Here is a 25,723-nt window from a genome sequence, read left to right on the forward strand (position 1 = left end):
GGTCTACTTTGAACAATATCGCTGACAAGCTGTTACCACATGGTCCTACTCAGTTCTAGTGTCACATCACAATTGGAAATTTAGTTTTACTCAATTCTAAATCGAATCAATAGGCTCTTCATGTAATTCAAATATTTAATGCATCTGCCTGTAAGGGTTGCATGGGTAAAGGTGCTGCAATATCAGACACCAGTGAAACAGGGTCCTTTGGGTGCATGTCAGGGAAATATTGAAAGTGTTCTTTCTCCCCCTGTCACAGCTAATAAGAAGTCTTTCCCCTTCACCCCTCCTTATCCACCACTTGTCAGTACAAGAGCTGTCTCCATGTAAATCTCAGCAAAAAACCCCAATTAGCACACTCATGAGTAAGGCCTTGTTCACAAATGCTGGCAAGATAGGTGCCACCAGCCTGCTTAAAATGTGAGTAGATTTCCCCTGGAAAAGGCAGGGAACAAATAGACACAGGCTTGTGATAAATCTACATATGTCTGTTGAAATTTCATTCCCAGGATTTCAAAGAGAGTTTAGCAAAAATCTCCAAACACTTCGGAGCCAAAAACTAAATATGGAATAACTAAAGTTCCATACATCCGATAATAATGGGACCCATATTTTTAGGGGCAAGGTTAGCTAGGGAACGAAAGGGATATTTTTTTGTTTCTGAAAACTCCTCCGTGGAGCTGTAGTGCAAAAACACAAGAATAACTGGTCACAAATACGCCATGCATGGTCCCTAAACGAAGGTAAAATCATGACAGAAAATTTGGCATAGTTTTCAAGCTTCTGTGATCAATGAGCGATAAGTTATTGCAGAAGTTAGCGTTTTTAACAAAAACATGAAGGGTGAAGCCCAGCCCCTGTGATGTCAGCACAAGGGGTGTGGGCAGGTCTCTCCCTTCAGCATAAAATAGTCTGCTGAGGTTGGAGTAGCACACATTGCCAGGGGGGTATAGATATTATAAGCAACGCGTCACGTTCGATAACATCCAAAGCAAATTGGGGAGTCCCTCCTCCACCTATGCTGATTCTTCCCTGCAAACCGTATAGAGTAAGTTTCTCTTTTAATCCTTATTATTTTGTGTAACTACTTATGTATTGTATGCCTCCTTTGTAAAATCTTATATATTTTTCTGAAACACTGCCTCCCTTTTGGATTAAATATAAAATGTAATAGTTCTTTTTCTTTTGTCCTGTAATTTCTCCCTCCCCTGAAGCCATATACACTAAGAGAACGCAGGTGTCCGGCCAGGTCTGTATTATATTTCAAATCTGGCCAGTGGTGGCAAACAATAATAATGATTGGGCTATCATGAAGCAGACAGTGACTGTACGGGGCATCTACACATATTCCATGCTTTGGAATCCAGAGGAGTGACGCCATACTCTCACTGGTCGCTTGCCGATACCTAAGTAGTGAGTAGTCTAGATTGTGTGCTTGCGATTCCGGATGAAATCCATGACATAGTGACAGGACGGTGAGATATTGCTTGATCTCCCCCGTGTCGTCTCTGTGGAATATGTGACAGGCAGAAGTAGTGCTGTTGCAGAGTGTGACAGTGACAAGTAATGCTGTTGCTTTAAAAGCATTCAGCAACTATTAGAAGGAACACAAGCACATGAAACAGGAAGTGTTGTGCTCCAGAAGCATCCAGCAACTAGAGGGGTTCACACAGCCACAGGAGAAGGGGCGTGTTTTAGCAGAGCCCCAGGGGAATTGTGGGGAAGTTGTTTACTGTCTGGCTGGAGTCGAAGAGAAAGGTGGTGTGTGGGTTCTGTATCTCACAGAAGTACCCCTGCAAGTGAAAAGGATCCAAGTCAGGAGTGAACCTAAGCACAGGTCAGGTAGAGTTCCTGAACTAGCAGTGCAGAGTATTGTCAAGCAGAAAGATATGGACTGTAAGAAATGGTGTCACAGGGATCATCTCCCTCAGCAAACCTTCCCCCTCCTCCATATCACTGTGCTGTAAACAATGATGTGTTAATTAATGTGCCTTTGCATTAGAACTGTGCTGTCTTGTATTAGTGGGAAAACTGTGAACTGCTGTGCTGCTAAGGAAACTGTACTGTTTGTCACTGGAACCTGTTGCTGATAAGACTTAACTTGCACTGGCTGTGTGGCTTCTTATTAAATGCTACTGTTCTACCATTTATGAGGACTCTTGTCGAGTGTGTCTGGTCAGCAAGTGGAACAACCTACGTGTCTGTGCTTGAGGGTCAATACCCCTTTGTGCCTGAGAGAAGCTGCAGCACAAGGTCTATGGTCGCCCTGAGTAACGGTTCCCCCAGGTTTCCAAAGAATTCATGTAACCTGTCTCTCCCCTATCTGAACCTAGTGGCGTGCATGTAACAAATGCCTGATAGTGCATGTATTACGATTTGACTCCGGCATTCTTCACTCAGGCCACATACTATAGGATGGTATAGAAACCTCCAGCTTTTGCAGTAGACAAGGAAGATTTCAGTCCACTTTATATAAATAAAACAGTCTTTACTGGTGTAGCATATATAGAGTTGGTAGCAGATACAAATCTTAGTATCAAAATCTTCATCTGTTTTGTACAGAGGCACAGGCAGATTTATTACAAGTGGCGACATGAACTTTTCAAATACACGACATAAATAACTTGGTCTTCCCATCTGCATATTAACTTCTATCTTGTGCTATAACTCACTTCTGTAGTAGTAACTGTGTCCCAGCCTTGTTGGCTTCATTTTATTCCTATGCTTCCAGGATCAACTTACACAGTAGTTCTTTAGTCCCACTCATTCTAGCTATCTTGGCCCCCGTAACCCACAGCTCTATTTTTGGTTCAGGATGTACTCACTTAAGTTGCCTCCTTCCTGTAAGACTCACTTCTGAGTGCCAAGGCTCTTCTGGCTTTAATTCTGCCACTGGATCCAGTTACAGTTACTTAAAAACTTGCTACCTCAGCGATCTTCCTTTAACACACATCTTAGAAACTTGGCCTATGTCTTTCTCATCTCAGAACTATTCACTCACCTTGACTCACTGTACCCAGTAAGTAACCTTGCTTTACTCCTAAACATTAATCCCATCTGCAGGGCTGACTGACTGTTAACTGTTCCTTTCCCAATCTGCTTTAGCTCTAATGGGAGATATTACGTTAAATTCAGCATAAAACAGTCTTTAGCAATATTATATTTTGTAATAGCACATAACAGTCTTCAGGGAGGGTTTCAGACAACTTCTCACTCCTTTACACAATCCGTCTCTTTAATGATTGCGGGTCTTGACAATCCAGGACCTGTAAAATATAAAAAATCACATGGCAACAACTCCTTGCTAGGAGGCTGGAATATGTGCTCCCATATCTAATACACCGCTATCAGGTGGGTTTTGTTAAGGGTAGGGAGGGAAAAGTTAACTCTAGTAAAATCATTCACGCCATTGCCCATTCTAGGAGAGGGGGCACCCCTTTGATCTACAGACGCCGAGAAGGAGTTCGACAGAGTGAGCTGGATGTTTTTAGCATATATTGTAGAAAAATTAGCTTTCCCTGAAGTTTTTGTAAATGCTATCTTCTCTTTATACTCCTCCCATTCGGCTAGAATACGGGTAAATGATACTCTTTCACAAAGTTTTATTATTCAAAATGGGACGAGGCAAGGTTTCCCCCTCTCGCCTTCCCTCTTTATACTTCTCATGGAAATACTTGTCCAAGTAATTAGACAGGACCCAGATATTCAGGGAATTAAAATTAAAAATACCGAACTATTGATGGCAGTTTTTGCAGATGATCTGCTCATCATGCTTTCCAATCCAATTAAAGCATTCCCCAAACTCATGTCTATTTTTGAACAATTTGGAGAGCTCTCTAATTTTAAAATTAACTACGAGAAATCGGAAGCATTAAACATTTCCACCCCGACATCTGATGTTGAATTTCTACAGAGTTCTACCCCCTTTAATTGGCCACACGGCTGTATCAAATATTTAGGCATCCAGATCACTAATAACCCAGATCTTTTATATGAGAAAATTAGATCCCTCCTTAAAACTTATGACAACCCACTGTTATCTTGGTTTGGTAGGAAAAATGTAGTCAAAGCATAAATTCTCCCTAAAATCATCTACCACATAAATATGCTCCCCATATGCCTCCCTTTGTCTTTCTTTTCTTCCATAAAACAAGTACTAACTCAATACATATGGAAACATAAAAGACCTAGGCTCTCACACAAATTATTATCCCAACGAAACCATAGAGGTGGCATTGGACTTCCGGACATCCTAAGATATTATAAATCCATTCACATGCTCAGATGGCTAAAGATGGCCAATGCCTCCAAAAGAAGAGATACTACAGATATTGACTATTTTCTACTAGGTAACAACCCCCATAAGTTCATATGGGCAGATGTAATTCCTGTCTCTGAGATGTCGAGGAACACCATTACATCCACCTCTCTGGCTATTAAACGTAACCTAGTTCAGGAACTCCATGGAGACATTATCCCTATGTCTGATACCCCAATATCTACTACCCCATACTTTTTAGACCCCAAGTACACAGAACCTTATAACCTCTGGTCAGAGTTACCAAACTATTCTATTAAACAATTCCTTTCAAATGAGATTCCTATGCTAGACTCTTGGCCAATCGGTACCTCGACACGGCTCAAAAACTTCCTGCAATATAATCATGTCTCTCATATCTTCTCTTAGTTTTGAACTAGATTCTCTAACATTAGGAAGTGCTCTTGGATTGACATGTTAAGTAGACTTTCTTTCCCTTTTCCAAAGGTGTTTCGAAGATATATGACCATTTGACATTATGCCAGTTCTCTCAAAAACACACTTTCATATATTCCTGGGAGAAGGAATTAAATATTACATTGTCCGAAGAGGACACTGACTCCATCCTTTCCAATTCACATGGCTTCTCAAGATTTATAACTTTACAAGAGAATTCATATAAAATTATTTCGCGTTGGTACAGAACCCCGGAAATATTATACCATTTTGGTCTGAGTGACTCTAACTTATGTTGGAGATGCAAACTAGCTGTGGCCAATATGACACATATCTTTTGGTCATGCTCGAAGGTTAGACCATTTTGGGAAAAAGTAGAAGTGACCTTAAAAAAACTAGGCCTGATAAGACACTCATTAACCCCTAAAGAAATCCTATTATCCTGCCCAACAGATAACTATAAGCCAAAAAAACATAACTTGATCCCCCTGTTGTTGGGTTCAGCAATACAACTGATGTCTCTACATTGGAAGCAGGAATCTCCCCCCACTCACTCCGAATAGATAAATAAGGTAAACATGATAAGACGTTTAGAGGAACTCACCAGTTGGGAAACCTATAGTCACCCCAAATTTTCTAAAGTTTGGAGCCAATGGAGTCAGGAGGTTTAATTTTTTCTTTGCCCCCCCCCACTCTGGAAAGCCATATCAATCTTCTGATGTGATATTCTTTCTATTCTTATTCCCTTCCCCCTTTTGATTACACCCATCCACTCCCCCCATCCTTCTGCGAATAAATTACTCCCTTGGTCGAGAGTGTTTATCAACCACTAACTTTATATGTCACTAATCTTCAAGAGACCTAATATTCCTATATAGGGTTATGACTGCAATTATTTTATTTTATATTCATATGTCTTTTACTCATATGTCTTGCCGCTCTTTATTCTTGTTTTTTATTTATTTATTTCTTTTTTTAGGTCTAATTTGTGGGCTACGAGCTTGTTTATGTTGTTGTCCTTTTCTAGTTTTTTTCTGTTTTTTATGTTACTATGTCCTTTTAATGTATCAACACGACTTCTGTATTTTTGACCTTTGTGCAATTATTTACTTGTCGTGTAATTTAATTCTTTCGTGTTCTATACTTTATTCAGAATTAAAGAATGTTAAAAAAAAATCACATGGCAACATATTTCTGCAACATTGTTGTTGTCTTTTCTTCTTTGGTTTATGGAAAGGCACAAAACATATAAAAATCAGTCCTTTACATGTCAAAACAAGACACAATCAGGCCAATAATTGGGTTCTTACTGAGGCAGACTCTCTCAAAGTAGATAATTCAGATCACATATTTTTATGTATGAAACAAAGCTAATGAACATAAAAGTTACATATGTTACCAAACCCAGAGTTTTAGCCAATCATATGTAACGTAAAATAATTTAAAATGATGATGCTGCAATTTATCCTGCTACTGCAATGAAATTTTCGAGTATGTATGGAGCTCTAAGAGCCCTTAAGGATTTTAATATGGAATTAACTATTTTATTATATTGCACAGATCTTGCGTTCAGTAATGGTGAAAAGTGGAAGGAGATGAGACGTTTTTCCTTGCTAACATTGGGTAATTTTGGAGTTGGAAAACGAAGCTTTGAGGAGAGGATAAGAGAGGAGGCTATGTATCTGACTGAGGTGCTGAGAAAGGCTAATGGTAAAGTTTCACGTTATCAACATACTTCATATATTTGTTTCCCTTTACATTTTTGTATTTTCAATATATGATTGTGACGCGCCCCCTGGGCCTGTGTTGTGCAGGGGATACCCGGAGCCGGATCGCTGGGGGTTGTAGTCTCCGTGGCGCTGACCTGGTCCGTGCCCAGGGTGGTCAATTCAGTGGCAGTCTTAATGTTGTAACAAGTGTCCGACTACGCCACCCGTGGATTGCGGTCAGTGGGGACCGCCGCTACACTGCAGACCGCTGAGGCTGATGTTGTATGCGCAGCCAAGTATGGGGTTACTCCCCACGGGAGAAGTATTGCCTCAGGGCAGCTAGTGTGGATGATGGGAGTAATGGTGTGAGCGTCCCAGTCCTAATGGTGCTGGTGCGGCGATGAAACACAGAGACTTGTAATTGCAGTTTCCAATGCTTTACTCACAGTTGTTACTCGGTCAATCCTACAGGCGATGAAGGCCCAAGCCGTGCTGCATCCACCAGGTGAGGGACTCGGTCAACTCCCAGGCAATTCCAGAGTGTGGCTCAGGGCTCACTTCTCTACCTTTCTCTGGCCGTCCCCACCAGTGACCCACCTTTGTCCAGCTTCCTCGGGCCTTCTGTTGGCGAAACCTATCTCCGGTTTCCCTGACCCTATGCGGTATGCTTTCCTGGTGGATGTAGTGAGGGGTCGCACCAAGATGTGGTCACAACCTCCAGTCTTTGGCTGAGGAATCTGTTGCCTCCACCAATTTGGGTTCCGGTACCCTGTTCTGCCAACCCGTCACCCGCAGTCGCCTGGGTCCTTAGGGTTCCCTCTGTCCTCGTGTCTCTGGGCCTTTCTCTGTGTTCCAGTTCCTTGCTTCCTTTCTTACTTCCCTTGCTGTTCCTTCTCCTCTCTCTCTCTCTCAGGCTCCGGCCTCCTGACAAGGCCTGCCCGTGGAGCAGAGCCCATGCAGCAGCTCTTCTCCCTGTCACTTCTCCTCAGACTGCACTCTGATCTAAGATGGTGCCCACCTTATATACCTCCTCCTAACACCCGAGCCCAGGTGACTAGCAACCAATGGGCTCCTACCTATGCCCAGAGACCCACCCCTATCTGCTCCTACACCACTGGGTGTACTTTCCCCTCCCCACTCCAGCCAGGGACAGATGCTGTCGTGCCTGCACTTCTGTCTCGTGGGAGCACCGTTGAGCTGTCCCTCGGAAATGGGGTGTGTGTGGTGCATGCAGCCTACCGAGTCCTGGTCCACACTCCATCCTTACCCGGGAGTGGAATATCACACCTCTGGTTTGAGGTGCAATACCCCTGTAGCAGCCGAGCCCTCGGGGTGCAACAATTGGAGAATAGAATCAAGGCTAAGTCTGTTTTTGAATTGTACCCGGTATGGTGGCTGCTTTTGGCACTAACCCCATTTTGATTTACTGCCGTGCAGTTTACAAATTCCTATATTAAACAGTGTCCATTTATACAGACTATATAGCAAAGTGCCCAATAACAGAACCATTCATTGGTCAAATACCACCTATATATATTTGCTTAAACACCAATGATTTACAGTGGCGCCACCACCATACCAGAAAAGTGCCTAATAGCAGTGCCCCACAAAAAAATGTCACCACACACTACTTAAATAACACCAACATACAGTGATCAAATAACAGAATAACAGCTTCATACATAAATTAAGTAAGAGGAATGATAAATAACAACTAGTGATAAGCGAGCATACTCGCAAGTACTCGGTACTCGCCCGAGCATTTCAGTACTCGAGATGCTCGGAGCTCGCCGAGTACTTGCAAGATGCTCGGGCGGATGCTCGGGTCCCTTACCTGCATGTTTGGCGCTCTTTAGAGCGCCAATCAACATGCAGGGATTGCTTGCCACTCATTGTAATTCCGCAGCATGGTGGTTGTGGCATTACAGTGATTGGCTGGCCACACTGCGTCATCAGGTCTATATCAGACCTGGTGCCGCTGTGCTCGTCAGTCTACTCTGCAATCAGGCAGTGTAGGGAGAGGTGCTGCTGAGCTAGGGAGAGATTACACATATCCATCTTAACAAACAGTCCTTCTGAGGACTAATCCATCTGCAGAGATATCAGGCAGGCAGTGTATATAGGCAGGCAGGCAGTGTATATAGCAGACTGCAGTGCATATAGCACAAGAGGCTCCATTCCAGTTCTTCCTTCTGCTGCTGTTAGATATTTCTATACAAAGGCCCACGTCTCAGGGGCCAGGAATACTTTTTTTTGGATCTTAATCCTCATTATTTGCTTAAAAAGCAATCCAGAGAACACCATTTTTCTGCGCCATTTGCTTGTTGGCACTGCAGAATACAGCCAAGTCCTTTCCATATTACAGCGCTAGAAATCCAGCTATTTAAAACTGTGTTTTCTCCGTCACACGGATCACATATACGTTGTCAGAAAATACTCCCATTTTTGGCCTCCATTCCAATTTTTTTTCACTGTACCAGCGAAGTTTTTGACACCGGTTTGCTGTTCAAACTAGTTACCTACAGGCCAAGTATTTAAAACTATGTTTTCTCCGTCACATGGATCACATATATACTTTGTCAGAAAATACTGTCATATCTGGCCTCCATTAAAAATTTCTTTCAGAGTGTCAGTGAAGCAATTCACACCAGTTTGCTGTTCAAACTACTTACCTACAAGCCAGGTATTTAAAACTCTGTTTTCTCCGTCACACGGATCACATATACGTTGTCAGGAAATACTGCCATTTCTGGCCTCCATTAAAAATTTCTTTCAGTGTGTCAGTGAAGCAATTCACACCAGTTTGCTGTTCAAACTGCTTACCTTCAGGCCAGGTATTTAAAACTCTGTTTTCTCCGTCACACGGATCACATATAAGTTTGCTCCAAATTCAGTCATTTGTAGTGAGCGTGGAAGATACTGTCCTCCATTTAAAATGGGCAAGGCACGTGGCAAGGGACGGGGAACTGGACGTGATGGTGATGTTGCATGCAGAGGCCGAGGACAAGGCCGTAGGCAAGCTGAAATTGTGCCACAACAAACACCCACATCTTCTCGCCCGACCTTCCTGTCCCAATTCCTAGGGGACCGCAGCACACTACTATTGAACCCAGAGCAGTGTCAAAAGGTTGTTGGTTGGACAGCAGATAATGCTTCCAGTCACTTAGCCACCACCACCACCACCCTGTCTTCCACGTGGTCAAGTCTCAGTAGCCGTGAGTCTGGACTGCATATTCCTCACCCTGATCCTCCTTCCTCCCACCATGCCGAGTGCCCCGAGACAACTGATCCCACTCTTGGACACTCTGAAGAGATGCTCACTTTTCCATTTATAGATTCGGGCCTCTCGCCTGGTCCACTTGAAGCAGGGCAAGAGGACATCACATGTCGAGATGCCCAAATATTTCAGCAGCCACGGTCACACGAAGGCGACGGTGGGAAAGTGTCACAAGAGGTGGACGATGATGAGACACAATTGCCAGAAAGTCAGGAGGAGGACCAGGGTGTGGAAGTGGAAGACGAGGTTGTGGATGATATAGTAACTGACCCAACCTGGCAGGAGGACATGCAGAGCGAGGACAGCAGCACACAGGGGGAGGGAGGCAGAGCACCCCAACAGGCAGGAAGAAGCAGTGTGGTGGCCGCAGACAGAAGGCAGGCAACCGTTCCTCGTAACACCAACATGAAGGAAGTTGCCAGTACAACTGTTAGGTCTTCCCGAGTCTGGTTGTTTTTTAAAGACCTGCCGATAACCCCAAAAAGGCCATTTTCACCACCTGCCAGGCCAGCATAAGCAGGGGTGGCAAAACAACCAACCTGACCACCGCAAGCATGATCAGGCACATGGCAGCAAAGCACCCGACTTTGTGGGCTGAACCCCAGGGTCCAGGAACAGTGTCTGCGGGTGTCACCATTGCTTCTTCCCCTGTTGTGCATGCAAGCCAATCCCCTGTCCATGGTGCTTGCGAAGATGCCTCCTGTCTTGCACCTGTCGTTGCACACTCTCAAGTAGCAGCATCAGGAAGCGTGTCCATATTCTTGTCCCAGTGCAGCGTTCAATTGTCCATACCCCAGTCCTTGGAACGCAAGCGCAAATATGCAGCCAACGCCCCACACGTCACACTACTAAATTCACACATTTTTCACAACTGCTTGCGCTCGAAATGTTGCCTTTTAGGCTCGTGGAGACGGAAACATTCCGCAACCTAATGGCGGCGACCATCTCTCGGTACTCGGTCCCCATCTGCCACTATTTCTCTGGGTGTGCCATCCCCGCATTACACAAGCACGTGTCGCAAAACATTAGCCGTGCCCTCAACAACGCAGTTACCGCGAAAGTCTACCTAACCACGGACACGTGGACAAGTGCTTGTGGGCAGGGATGGTACATCTCGCTGATGGCACACTGGGTTAATATAGTGGAAGCCGGGACCCAGTTGGACCATGGGATGGAACACGTCCTCCCGACGCCAAGGATTGCGGGCCCTAGGTCAATCAGGGTTGTCCCCATTGTCTACAGCTCCTGCACCTCATCTTCCTCAGTCTCCTCCTCCTCTTCAGCCTCCATCTCCAAAATGACCACATCAGTCACAAGCTGAAAGCACTGCAGCACGGCCTTGGCCAAGCGGCAACAGGCTGTGTTGAAGCTAATATGCTTAAGTGACAAACCGCACAATGCTGAAGAGTTGTGGACAGCTCTGAAAGAGCAGGCAGATCTGTGGCTTACACCGCTGAACCTACAGCCAGGCATAGTCGTGTGTGACAAGGGCCGGAACCTGGTGGCGGCTCTGAGGCGAGGCGAGCTCACACACGTACCATGCCTGGCCCATGTGCTTAACCTCGTGGTTCAGCAGTTTCTCAAATCCTACCCAGAGCTGCCAGATCTGCTTGTTAAAGTACGCCCATTTTAGAGAATCACCTACAGCTTCCGCCGCCCTTGCCATGTTCCAGCAGCGTTTGCAGCTTCCGGCTCACAGACTGGTGTGTGATGTCCCCACGCGTTGGAACTCTACACTGCAGATATTGAGAAGGATTTGTGAGCAGAAGAGGGCAGTTGTTGAGCACCAGCATCAACAAGGCCGTCAGTATTGAGTTCAGACTCCACACATAAGACCTCAGGAGTGGACATGGAAGTCAGACATATGTACCATCCTCCAAAACTTGGAGGACTCCACCAAGATGGTGAGCGGCGATGACGCCACAATTAGCGTCTCCATTCCGCTTCTCTGTCTTCTGAAACGCTCTCTGCTCACAATCAAAGAGGATGCATTACAGACAGAGCACGATGAGATGGAGGAAGGAACCATACATGGTGATTACACACAGCCCAGCCTCATCTCATCCCAACATGGATTGGGTGAGGAAGAGGAGGAGGAGGAGGAAGGACAGGAGCTAGTTTCAGCGTGGATGGCCAGAGGACAGGGAGGAGGAGGAGGAGAGCATGATCAGTCATCCTCTTGGTGAGGACACGGAAGTCTTGCCTGTTAGTAGTCTGGCACGCATAGCTGAGTTTATGTTACGCTGCCTTTCCCATGACCCTCGCGTTCTCAAAATTTTGGGTGACAGTCATTATTGGTTGGTGACACTTCTAGACCGATGCTACAAGGAAAACTTTATATCTTTTATTTCTGAGGTGGACAGGTCTACAAAAATGGGGCTGTACCAGAAGGCCCTTGTTGCGGAACTATTAAAAAAATTCCCATCTGAAAATGCTGGCGGCAGAGGTCACACTTCGTTGGACAACCAAGGAGTACAGGCGAGAGAGTCACAATTTCAATCCAGCAGAGGCAGGGGAACACTGTCAAAGTTATGGGAGAGTTTTCTTAGCCCCTCCCATCGCATAGGCCCTGAGGTGCGGGTTACTAACAAAAGGAGTGCAAAGTTTGGGAAGATGCTCAGGGAGTACCTTGCCGACCGTACCAACATCCTCCGTGATTCCTCTGTGCCTTATAATTATTGGGTATCCAAGCTGGATACGTGGAATGACCTGGCTCTCTGTGCTTTGGAGGTCCTAGCCTGCCATGCTGCCAGCATTTTATCAGAGCAGGTTTTTAGTGCCGCTGGTGGAATTATAAATGATAAGAGCATCCGCCTGTCAACTGAAAATGCTGACAGGCTGACTCTTATAAAAATTAACAAGGGCTGGATTGGGCCAGACTACTCAACACCACCGAATGATAGCAGCGTAACATAAACTCAAATCCAGTGACTTTTCTTGGGAGGTGTATTCCCATGCACCTTTTCACACCCAGACATGGGTATATGCTTCCTGATTTTGGCTATTTGCTCTTGTCCGCCTCCTTCTCCTCATCTTCCACCACCATATCACCAGGGTAACCGTGGTGCGTGATGCAACACCCACATAATTTTTTTAAAGGGTGTTTATGATGCCCGTAAAAAAAATATTTATACAGTATGTTCATGTATACCCACCAGGGGTAAATGTTTGTCAGCCCATACACTTAGTGCATGGGCATTACAAGTATAGGAGGCCCACTCCTTTCTAATGAGAACATTTTTTTATGAGGCCCTCCTCCATGTCTCTTCCAAGGGGCATTGGAGTGTCTCCCAATTTTTGGCAGCCCTTGCATTCACTGCATAGGCCAACACTATGGGAGACCCACTTCTTGATAATGGGAACATTGTTTTCAGGAGGCCCTCTTACCTCCACGTCTCTTCCAAGGGGCATTGGAGTGCCTCCAAATTTTTGGCAACCCTTGCATTCACTGTATAGGCAAACACAATGGGAGACCTACTTCCTAATAAAGGGAATATTGTTTTCAGGAGGCCCTCCTCTAAGTCTCTTCAAAGGGGTATTGGGGTGCATCCAAATTTTCAAAGTGGTATTGGGGTGCGTCTAAATTTTGGGCAGCACTGGCACTCACTGCATACTCAATAACAGTATAGGAGACCCTCTCTTTAGTAATGGGAACAATAAAACATAGCCGGCTGATGGCTCTCTTTGAATAGTGAGGGCCGATTGCTGGCCCTTTAAGAATAGTAAAGGCCGTCTGATGGCCCTATAAAAATAGGCTTTGTGACTCTCAGAGTCCCTCCTTCATAAATGAAACACGATGTGTCTGATGATATCTCACACACTACTTGGCCAGATAAGGTTGTAAAATGTTAAAATGACATTTCCTGGTGAATGCATTTGTCACGGTTGAAAGCAATGCAAAAGTGAAAAAATGCATCAAAAACACTACGTGTGAACATAGCCCAAGGTGGGGAGGAGCATTTTTGTTTTTGGTTATTTATTTTGCTTTATATACAAGTCATTACCCTGGAAAGGATGTTCCTTAACCGCTTCCCGACCGCCCACTGTAGATAAACGTCCGCGCTGCCTGGGCTCTGTGCAGCGCGGACGTTTAAAAACGGTGGGTGGTCCCACAGCGCTCAGGACCCCCAGGGTCTTGCAAGCGCTGCGGATGCGGTGCAGAGCGATAGCTCTGACAGGGAACATCATCGGGACCAGATTGGATGTTAACCCTTTGCTGTCTTCTATATGCCGCGATCTATAGTGATCGCGGCATATAGAAGACAGCAGAAGGAGAGGGGGTCGTCCACTTACCTCTCCGACGGCCCCTTTATACCTTCCAGGACCTGACGTTGCTATGGCAACTGGAGGTCACATGAACGCCTCCAGATCTGCCATATATGGTGTCCTGCCTGGCTCAGCCTGCAGCTGAAGCCTGGCAGGAGACTCTGACTGTGAAACAGTCAGCAAAGATCTCATGTAATGTAATACATGTCTATTACATTACATGAGATCACTGATCAGAAAAATAAAAATTAATGTCCCATACAGGGACTAAGTAAAAATGTAAAAAAAAAGTTTAAAAAAATGTTTTTAAACTGTTAAAAAAAAATTACAAAATAAATAAAAATAAATAAATAAAATATTAAACCGATAAATCCGTATATTTATGCAAAAATAAAAAAAGTACACATATTTGGTACCGCCGCGTCCGACACAACCCGAGCTATAAAACTGTCACACTAATTAACTCCTTTTGTGCATAAAAACGGAGCAAAAAACTATGCTTTTTCCTCATATCGCCAAACAAAAAGTGGAAAAAAATGCGATCAAAAAGCAAAATGGAAATAAAAATGGTACCGCTGAAAACGTCATCTTGTTACGCAAAAAACAAGCCGCCATACAGCTCCATCAGACGAAAAATAAAAAAGTTATACCTCTCAGAATAAAGCAATGCAAAAAAATATTTTTTCTATAAAATTGTTTTATTGTGTAAAAGCGCCAAAACATGAAAAAATATACAGTAAGTGTAGTATCGCTGTAAACGTACTGACCCAAAGAATAATGCTGCCTGATCACTTTTACCACACGCAGAACGGCATAAAAAAAACCTCAAAAAACAATTCCTGAATTGTTCGTTTTTGTTAATTTTGCCTCCCAAAAAACGGAATAGAAAGCGATCAAAAAATGTCACGTACCCAAAAATGGTACCAATAAAAATGTCAACTCGTCCCGCAAAAAACAAGCCATCACATGACTCTGTCGGCCAAAATATGGAAAAATTATAGCTCTCAAAATATGGTGATGCAAAAACTAGATTTTGCAAAAAAAAGCATCTTTTAGTATGTGACAGCTGTCAGTCATAAAAACCCGATATAAATCTGGTATCTCTGTAATCGCACCGACCCAATGAATAAAGTAATCTCATCACTTATACCGCAAGAGGAACGGTGTAAAAAATAAATAAAACCAATTCTTCACCTGCTACTGATTTGTTTATTATGTCTTCCAATGTGCTCACCACACATCTAGATAAGTTCCCTAAGGGGTCTAGTTTACAAAATGGTGGCACTTGTGGGGAGTTTCCACTGTTTAGGCACATTAGGGGCTCCCCAAATGCGACATGGCGTCCGCTAATTATTCAAACAAATTTTACATTCAAAAAGTCAAATGGCGCTCCTTCCCTTCCGAACCCTGCAGTGTACCCAAATAGTAGTTTTCCCCCACATATGGGGTATCGGCATACTCAGGAGAAATTGCACAGCAAATTTCATGGTGGAATTTCTCCTGTTATCCTTATGATAATAAAAAATTAGGGGATGAAAAACATTTTTTGTGGGAAAAATGTGAAAATTTTATTTTTACGGCACAATATTATAAACTTCTGTGAAGCACCTGGGGGTGCAAGGTGCTCACCACACAGCTAGATAAGTTCCCTAAGGGGTCTAGTTTCCAAAATGGTGTCACTTGTGGGGGGTTTCCACTGTTTAGGCACATCAGGGGCTCTCTAATCGCAACATGGCATCTGCTAATTATTCAAACAAATTTTACATTCAAAAAGTCTAATGGCGCTCCTTCCCTTCCGAACCCTGCAGTGCGCCCAAACAGTGGTTTTCACTCACATATAGGGTATCAGCGCGCTCAAGAGAAATTGCACAAAAAAATTTGGGGTCCATTTTTTTCCTGTTTCCCCTGCAAAAATAAAAAAATGGGTCTAAAGTAACAGTTTTGTGAAAAAAGTTAAATGTTAATTTTTTTCTTCCCCATTCCAAAAATTCCTGTGAAGCACCTGAAGGGTTAATAAAATTCTTGAATGTGGTTTTGAGCACCTTGAGGGGTGCAGTTTTTAGAATGGTGTCACTTTTGGGTATTTTCTGTCATAAAGACCCCTCAAAGTGACTTCAAATATGATGTGGTCCCTAAAAAAATGTTTTTGTAAATTTTGTTGTAAAAATGAGAAATCGCTGGTCAACTTTTAACCCTTATAGCTCCCTAACAAAAAAAAATGTTGGTTCCAAAATTGTGCTGATGTAAAGTAGACATGTGGGAAATGTTATTTATTCACTATTTTGTGTGAAATATCTCCCTGATTTAAGGGCATTAAAATTCAAAGTTTGAAAATTGCAAAATTTTCAAAATTTTTGCAAAATTTCCGATTTTTTCACAAATAAATGCAAGTGATATCGAAGAAATGTTACCACTATCACGAAGTCCAATATTTCACGAAAAAACAGTCTCAGAATCAGGGGAATCCGTTGAAGCGTTCAAGAGTAATTACTTCATAAAGTGACAGTGGTCAGAATTGAAAAATTTGGCCTGGTCACGAAGGCAAAAACAGGCTCTGGCGCGAAGTGGTTAACACATTTTCCCAAGAAAATCCATTTTGGTTTTGTTTTGGTATGTTTTATTGTGAGTCCGTAAAAGTGTCATAATACCTCTGACACCGTTGTTGACAAAAGTGACCTGGGAGTCAAAAATGCTTCCAGTGGTCTTCCCCATGCTGTCCCCATGTCATTTTAGCACTGTTCCCATTGATTTGGGCAATTTTTAGGCCCTCTGCAGACCGCCGGGGGGAGCTGCCTGAAAAATGAGTTTCCCATAGACTCGCATTGGGCTCGTTGCTCGGGTCGAGCACCCGAGTATTCCAATGTGCTCGACCCGAGCATCGAGCACCCGAGCATTTTAATGCTCGCTCATCACTAATAACAACTAAGCTATATGACTGTATAGTGAAAATTAAGGCTGTGATTCATCAAGAAGTTTTTGCGGCATGAAACTGTTTGAAATGTTAATTTTTTTTGCTCAACACTTATGCCAGTCCTGTCCACCCCAGCCAACTTTTCGAAAAGTGGGCATGTCTTGGGCACGGTGGGGCATGACCAACACGCCCAACAAATTCATCATAGTTAGAGTTGGTGTGAATTGTTTTAAATGACTCGGTGTAATGGATATGACAGTAATCTGTGGCCAAATGCCAGCCTTGATGAATTGGGGTCTAAGAGTTTTGCTGATCACAAGCCTAAAATGCCTTATGAGGCACCATTAATGAGAGGCAGCTGATGAACCCTATGTGATTGTCACAACGGACTACAGAAATGAACCTTATTATGCGACACAACTAACCCTGTTTAAAAAAATTACATAAATTTTGTGAACCCTGAACTTTAAATTTTGATTTACTTATTTGTATGTGTTGTTCTAGGATCCCCTATAGATCCCAATTACCATATATTACGATCTGTGTCCAATGTGATTTGCTCTGTGGTATTTGGTAACCGGTTTGAATATGAAGATAAAAATTTCCAAAAGCTTTCAAAATGTGTTCAAGACAACTTCGAAATTATGAGCACACGCTGGGGAATAGTAAGTATAACCTTAGATTTAAGAAGAAATTCATATACTTAACATTTCCAATTAAAGAATTATGCACTCAGCAAAAGAAGGAAAATATACGTTGCAATATTACAATGACTTGCTGTGCCCATGTTAAGGCTTCTAGGCTTTTTGCGATTCCCCAATGTATTAACCCTGTGGTTATAAGACTTTTTGAAATTACCATTGGTAGTCTTTATTGAGCAGCACTATCCTTAGCCACTCACAGGATCACGTGACCCCCAGCTGCAGCCGGCTCTGACATCCGCTGATGTCACATCAAGTTCCGGCTGCAGCCAGGCGCGACATCGGTGCTGCGTTCCACGGTGAATGCTGGACTGTGGGCGGGGTTATCCCGCGCGTTACACCCGGCATCCACCACGTTCTTTTCCTCTCCTCATTCAGTGGGAAAGTGAGCGGTGGATGCTGGATGTGTTGCACGGGGTAACCCTGCCCACAGCCCAGCATTCACCGCGTGGACCACGTCACGTGATGCCTGTGAGCCGCCAAGGCAATAAAGACTACCAAAGGTAATTACAAAAAGTCTTATAATCACAGGGTTAATACATTGGAGCAATCTTAAAATGTAGTGGACAACGTCTTTAAGCATCTTAGGCTTTCAGAGCTGCAAAGCATTTAAGAAAAGTGATCTGACTATTTTTCAGTCAGCTTTCACTACATTATACAAAAAAGTAAAAAAAAAATCGACTGCCGAAGAAGACGATGCAAAAAAACATTGAAGAAACTACTGAAAGAGCGTTTTAGGATAAAAGATGCCAGCTTGTGCTGAAGAGTCTTCCTCCTGTAAAACTCGGCGGGTATGCAGACATCTAGGAGACACTGGGTGCACATACCAAATGATGGGGGCCTCTAAGAGAGTGGGGGCCCTGGGCAATTGCCCAGTTTGACACCTCATAACGCTGGTCCTGACTGTAAAAGGGGCTTTTTTTTAGTAGGGCTTATATTCCAAGCAATTGCCAAAAATACTGTAAAATCATGCTAGGGCTTATTTTAGGGGTAGGTTGTATTTTTGGGGAAACATGAGCTAGTTTGGATGAAACCTTATATAATATTCCGTGGCTGAGATAAGTTAGATCACAACCAATTTGTCACTATAATGGCTTCTATTAGGGGTTATCACCAGCCTCTATTACTTGTGTAGGTGACCTAAATAACTTGAAAATAAAAGATTGGGTTGTTAATAGCTGGTGCTAAACCCAATTTACAGGTTTAGTGATGATGGTGGTAGTGGTATTGATATAAATAAATTGATAGGAGATGTTAGCAGCTGTAATTGGAAAAGTGTGACTAATAAGTCTAACACCTAGTGGCTTGAAAAATGTGTTTTCTGCTTCCATGCAACCTTCCAGACCACTTGAAGGAAAATGTTCAACACCAGGAGACATTTGCAAAATCTTCTATATCTCCTGCCTTGCTCTGTTCTCCAGGATTAGGGGTGGACTGGATGAAGAAGCAGCATGCACTATCTCTACTCTAGACCACCAGGGAGGCTAGCATTAACCACTTTACTAAAACGCTGATGCCATGTTTCCCCGAAAATAAGACACTGTCTTATAATATTTTTTGCTCCGAAAAGTGGGTTAGGGCTTATTTTCAGGGGATGTCTTATATTCTTTTCCATGAACAATAATCCACATTTATTCACATTGGGGTCCCCTAAGAGTGTGGGGACTCTGGGAAATTGCTCAGTTTGCTTCCTCATGCACTCTAACGCTAACCCTGCATACCAGCCTATCTCTACTTCAATTCCTCTAGACCCCAAAAGTTAAAGGAGCTTTGGTGACATCATGATCACATGACCGTGATGTCATCAAAAAGATCCTTAAGCAGTCTAAAACTCAGATAGAAATGCTGGGGGTCCTAAGAGAGTGGACACCCCAGTTTGCCCTTCCATTCCTAACACTGGCCTTGACTGTAACTAGAGCTTAATTTTGGAGTAGAGTTTGTATTTCAAGCATACTCAAAAAATCCTGTAAAATCATGCTAGGGCTTATTTTTAGGGTAGGTCTTTTTGGGGAAGCATGGTATTAACTCCTTTGCAACCCTAAATCCTTTAATACATTAGGCTACCAGCAATGCTAGCATTTACCCCTCTACAGAGCTGATAGCTTCTAGATGACAAAGGATTAACTTTGTCACAAGCCTAGACCTCCTTTGTCATTAATTTAAACTCCTTTATTCATATAAAGGACAAAATATTCTGATCACTAAGCTGCTCTGGTATGATATATAAATAGCTTTTTTCAGCACTAAAGAAGCTGTCCCAACTTGAGAACAAGGATCTGCATACTCATCACCGCTCCCTGTTTTATCTATGGGAGATATCCAATTGCTGCATCAGCCATCCCATAAACAAAAAAATGAACAATTGCTAACATGTGCCACCACCAGTTGTGTTCTCGAAATCATCAGGGAATCAACTGTCAGACTCCTAGTGATCAACAAGCTATCACCTATACCAACATGACAAAATGGGACAAGCTAATCTCAGATGCCAGGAAGAAAAATGCATTAACCTCTAAGCAGAGTTTGAGATTGTTGTTAACGTGCTTTTAACCCCTTTACCCCCAGGGTGATTTGCACGTTAATGACCTGGCCAATTTTTACAATTCTGACCACTGTCACTTTATGAGGTAATTACTCTGAAAAGCTTCAACGGATCCCACTGATTCTGAGAATGTTTTTTCGTGACATATTGTACTTCATGATAGTGGTAAAATTTCTTCGATATCACTTGCATTTATTTGTGAAAAAATTGGAAATTTGGCGAAAATTTTGAAAATTTCACAATTTTCAAAATTTGAATTTTTATTCCGTTAAATCAGAGAGATTATGTTACACAAAGTAGTTAATAAATAACATTTCCCACATGTCTACTTTACATCAGCACAATTTTGGAAACAACATTTTTTTTTATTAGTGCGCTATAAGGGTTAAAAGTTGATCAGCGATTTCTCATTTTTCCAACAAAATTTACAAAACCATTTTTTTAGGGACCACATCACATTTGAAGTGACTTTGAGGGGCCTTTATGACAGAAAATACCCCAAAGTGACACCATTCTAAAAACTGCACCCCTCAAGGTGCTCAAAACCACATTCAAGAAGTTTATTAACCCTTCACGTGCTTCACAGGAATTTTTGGAATGGGGAAGAAAAAAATGAACATTTAACTTTTTTCACAAAAATGTTACTTTAGACCGCAATTTTTTTATTTTTGCAGGGGTAACAGGAAAAAATGGACCCCAAAATTTGTTGTGCAATTTCCCCTGAGTATGCAGATACCCCATACATGGGGAAAAAGCACTGTTTGGGTGCACAGCAGGGCTCAGAAGGGAAGGAGAGCCATTTGACTTTTTGAATGTAAAATTTGCTTGAATAATTAGCGGACGCCATGTTGCGTTTGGAGAGCCCCTGATGTGCCTAAACAGTGGAAACCCCCCACAAGTGACACCATTTTGGAAACTAGACCCCTCAGGGAACTTATCTAGATGTGTGGTGAGCATATTGAACCCCCAGGAGCTTCACAGAAGTTTATTACATTGAGCCGTAAAAATAAAATTTTCACATTTTTCCAACAAAAATGTTTTTCAGCCCCCAGTTTTGCATTTTCATAAGGGTAACAGGAGAAATTGCACCATGAATCTTGTTGTGCAATCTCTCCTGAGTAAGTTGATACCCCATATGTGGGGTAAAAGCACTGTTTGGGTGCATGGCAGGGTTCGGAACGGAAGGTGCGCCATTTGACTTTTTGAATGTAAAATTTGCTTGAATAATTAGCAGATGTGCCCATGATGTGCCTAAACAGTGGAAAACTGCCACAAGTGACACCATTTTGGAAACTAGACCCCTGAGGGCACTTATCTAGATGTGTGGTGAGCACCCTTAACCCCCAGGTGCTTCACAGAAGTTTAGAACATGAAGCCGTGAAAATAAAAAAATCTAAATTTTTCCATAAAAATGATTTTTTTTCCCTAATTTTTTTAGTTTCACAAGGGTAAGAGGAGAAATGGAACCTAAAAACTGTTGTGCAATTTCTCCTGAGTACGTCAATACCCCATATGTGGGGAAAATACACTGTTTGGGTGCACGTCAGGGTTCAGAAGGGAAGGAGCACTGTGTGACTTTTTGAACGCAAAATTGCTTGGAATCAAGAGCGGATGCCATATCGCATTTCGGGAGCCCATGATGTGCTGAAATAGTGGAAACCCCCCACAAGTGACCCCATTTTGGAAACTAGACCCCTCAAGAATTTTATCAAGGGGTATAGTGTACATTTTGAACCCAAAGGTATGACAGAATTTGATAACATGAGCGCAAGTGCTCGCTACTTGAGTTTGCATCGGGTACTCGGGTATGCACCAAGTATCGCAGTTGCTCGAATGACATGCTCGAGTCCCCGCCCCACATGTTTCATGGTTGTTAGACACCCAAAAAAAAACATGCGGGGATCGCTCGTGCATGGCAGGCGATCCCAGCAACGTTTTTTTTGGCCGCAAAGCATATGGGGCGGAGTCTCGAGCATGTCACTCGAGCACCCGCGATACTCAGTGCATACCCGAGTACCCGATGCAAACTCAAGTAGCGAGCACTTGCGCTCAACACTGGTCGCCATATTGTCATCATTTTTTTTTTCTTTAATTTTGAAAAAACTCCAACCCTAGCCCCAACCCTAATACAACCCCAACCCTAACCCTAGCCCAACCCTAACCATAGCACAACCCTAACCCTAGAGTTTATTTTTTTACACCGTTCCTCGTGAGGCATAAGTGATTAGATGACTTTATTCTTCGGGTCGGTGCAATTACAGCAATACCAGATTCATATCGGGTTTTTATGACTGACAGCTGTCACATACTAAAAGACACTTTTTTGCAAAGACTAGTGTTTGCATCACCATATTTTGAGAGCTATAATTTTTCCATAGCCATGAGTCATGTGATGGCTTGTTTTTTGCGGGACAAGTTGACGATTTTATTGGTACCATTTTCGGGCAGTGACATTTTTTGATCACTTTCTATTCTGATTTTTGGGAGGCAGAATAAACAAAAACCAACAATTCAGGAATTGTTTTTTTGCGGGTTTTTTTATGCCGTTCCGCGTGTGGTAAAATTGATAATGCAGCATTATTGTTCGGGTCAGTGCATTTACAGCGGTACCGCATTTGTATAGTTTTTTTTTATGTTTTGCCGCTTTTACACAATAAAAACAATTTTCTAGAAAAAATAATATTTTTGTATCGCTTTATTCTGAGAGCTATAACTTTTTTTTTTTCCAGACAATGGAGCTGTGTGGTGGCTTGTTTTTTGTGGGATAAGATGACGTTTTTAGCGGTACCATTTTTATTTACATTCGTCTTTTTGATCGCCTGTTATTCCATTTTTTGTTTGGCGGTATGATGATAAAGCATTGTTTTTTGCTTCATTTTTTATTTTTATTTTTTACCGTGTTCACTAAAGGGGTTAACTAGTAGGACAGTTTTATAGGTCAGGTCGTTCTGGACGTGGCGATACCAAATATGTGTACTTTTATTGGTTTAGTTTTTATTTTTTCATAATAAATAAATATTATGGATTCAATATATTTTTATCTTTTGGGGATTATTTTTTTTTTATTATTTTTACAATTTTTTTTTTATTATTTTTTTCACTTTTCTACTTTTTTTCTTTTACTTTTACACATTGTCCCACTATGGGACTTTCACTTTTTGCAGCCTGATCGGCTGCATGGCATAGTGAGCAGCAGCTCTCTTTGTCATGCAGTCTGTCAGCGCTGCACACAGGGGAGACATTATTTTGGTCGCGCACTGCGCATGACCAAAGGAACGTCTTGCCTCCTGGTGACCCGGATGTTGTCATGACGACATCGGGTCATCATGGCAACATCAGGAAGCCGCCGTAGACATCGCTGGACACCGGCAGGAGAGGTGAGTATACCAATCACCTCCCCCCTTGCCACCGCAATGCTGCGATCGACTTCGATCGCAGCATTGTGGGGGTTAATGTGCCGGAAGCGGTGCGGGACTGCTTCCAGCACATAGCACCGGGTGTCAGCTGTGACAATCAAATGACACCCGGCGGTGATCGCCCCGCACCGCTTGTGTGCATGCGCGATCGCAGTGCGCGTAATAATACGTAGCTGGCCCTATAGGCCCAGGGCGCAGCTACGTACTATTACTGACAAGGTCGGAAAGGGGTTAAAGAAGCACTCCCATCAAAGTTTTTATCTTGTTAATATATTGGAGTCACCATATTATATAGCACTGTGTACTTACAATTGCTCATTTTGCCTTTCTACCCAGGTAATTCTTCTCTTTTTCATTAGGTCTATGACATCACATGATTAAAAACTGACTAGCTGAATCCTTCTAAGCTCTATGTAGAAATAGGAGTTAAATTTTCTTTGCACAAGTCATAAGTCACTGCAAAAGCCTATGGCAGGGGGTAGGAGTGGAGCAGCTGGGTCAGAAATTGAAGAGGGGATGAGTCATGTAGAGACAAGAGACTTACTGATTCTACATAAAGTAGAGATAAGAGAAGAATTAGCTGGGTAGAAAGGCAAAATGAGAAATTGTAAGTACACAGTGCTGTTTGATATGATGATTGCCATATACTAAGAGAATAAAAACTTTGAAGGGAGAGCTTCTCTAAACATTATTGGAATGATGTTCTCTTCCATTTAGCAACTACAGCCTCCTGGTTAAATTCATAAGTTTTCTCCTAACTGCAGAAGGTGGACCAAATATTTTAACCATTGAGCATGCAGAAATTCCTGTGGAAGCCTTACATGGGTGTAGACGTGTCTGTTTTTATGTAATCTTATTTAATCATTTTTCTTTCTTTTCAGCTATACAACATTTATCCAAATGTCCTGAAGTACATACCTGGACCTCATCATACAATTATGAAAAACTTTTCTTTCATGGCAGACTATGTCAGGAAGAAAATGGAGATCAACAAGAAAACTTTGGACATTAATAACCCAAGGGATTATATTGACTGTTTCTTGACCAAAGTGGAGAAGGTAACCCCCTTCCAAATAAAAATATCCATCAGTTGTCCCATATATATTATTAAAGCGCACCTGTCAGCAGGATTGTGCTCCGTAAACTACATACACTGTGAAGTGTATGTAGTTTACCTGGCCCCGCACTACTAGATGCATTATGTAAAATAGGAGGCAGGTCAGTGAAGGCACAGTGAGCTGTCATAAGAGGATACAGATGTATATGTAAGCAGAGCACCAGATAGAGTGCCCCCCCACAGGCCGCCCTGGAGCACGAGCATATCATTATCTCTAAACTGACAGTAAAGATTACACAAGAACCACAGGACGGATTTCATCAACTAAGGTATCATTTTAATCAGTGTAATGTCACCCACCTGACAGTGTATGTAGTTTACTGAGCACAATCCTGCTGACAGGTGCGCTTTAAGAAGTACTTTCTATCATTTTATACGCTATTTTCTCTTGTCTGCACATAGGAAGGGAAGAATAAAGCAGCCTTCTACAACACCGATACTTTGGTTATGAACACTATGATCTTGTTCTTTGGTGGGACAGAAACAGTAAGCACTACTGTGAGATTTACATTATTGCTTCTCATGAAATACCCCAATCTAGCAGGTACATAGCTAGTATCAGACACATCTTCAAAAGCCTGATGAGAACTTAAAGGAAAGCTATCATCAGAAATTGACCTTTCGTTTAAATCAGTATTTTTTTTAAAAATACGGTCAACATTCTTTACTCCATATCAAAATACACATTAAAAATAAAAAAAATAGAAATCTTGCAATTTTCACACCGGACACTGGGGCTTTTTCTTAGTCTCTAACATACTGTTTTTTCAAGAAACAACACATTTACATAGCCAGATCCAAGCCCTATCTTTTTGTATTAAAGAGTCTAATGAGTTTACGCAAAAGTCATTAAGAAGGGAGGAGGAGCAGAGTCAGATATGACATCAGATGAGCTTAAAATACAAAGTTCACCAGCTCCTGTAGATTGGCTGTGAAGATCATTGGCACAAAAAGTGAAAGCCATGGTTAGCTTGAAATGCAAACAAAGCAAACAAAGTCATCTCGCTGTTTGGATATAAAACATCACCAATTTATTAGTACAGATTATATAATTTTGGACACATTAAAAA

At 42.5% G+C, this 25,723-nt stretch overlaps 1 protein-coding gene across 3 annotated transcripts in view; it reads left to right on the top strand.

The window, feature by feature from the left end:
• The window catches only part of LOC141154943 (cytochrome P450 2F2-like), a 96,699-nt gene that overhangs the window by 64,188 nt on the left and 6,788 nt on the right, over positions 1-25,723 (top strand). For all 3 annotated transcript variants that reach the window (XM_073641514.1, XM_073641513.1, XM_073641512.1), the window contains exons 4-7: positions 6,275-6,424; positions 17,382-17,542; positions 24,418-24,594; positions 25,056-25,197. In XM_073641514.1, coding sequence (XP_073497615.1) covers positions 6,275-6,424; positions 17,382-17,542; positions 24,418-24,594; positions 25,056-25,197 — 630 coding nt within the window. The remainder of the gene's footprint in view (positions 1-6,274; positions 6,425-17,381; positions 17,543-24,417; positions 24,595-25,055; positions 25,198-25,723) is intronic.

This window comes from Phyllobates terribilis, unplaced genomic scaffold (assembly GCF_046119375.1).
Source record: "Phyllobates terribilis strain yellow unplaced genomic scaffold, ASM4611937v1 Scaffold_7__3_contigs__length_470593459, whole genome shotgun sequence".
Taxonomy (NCBI): domain Eukaryota; kingdom Metazoa; phylum Chordata; class Amphibia; order Anura; family Dendrobatidae; genus Phyllobates; species Phyllobates terribilis.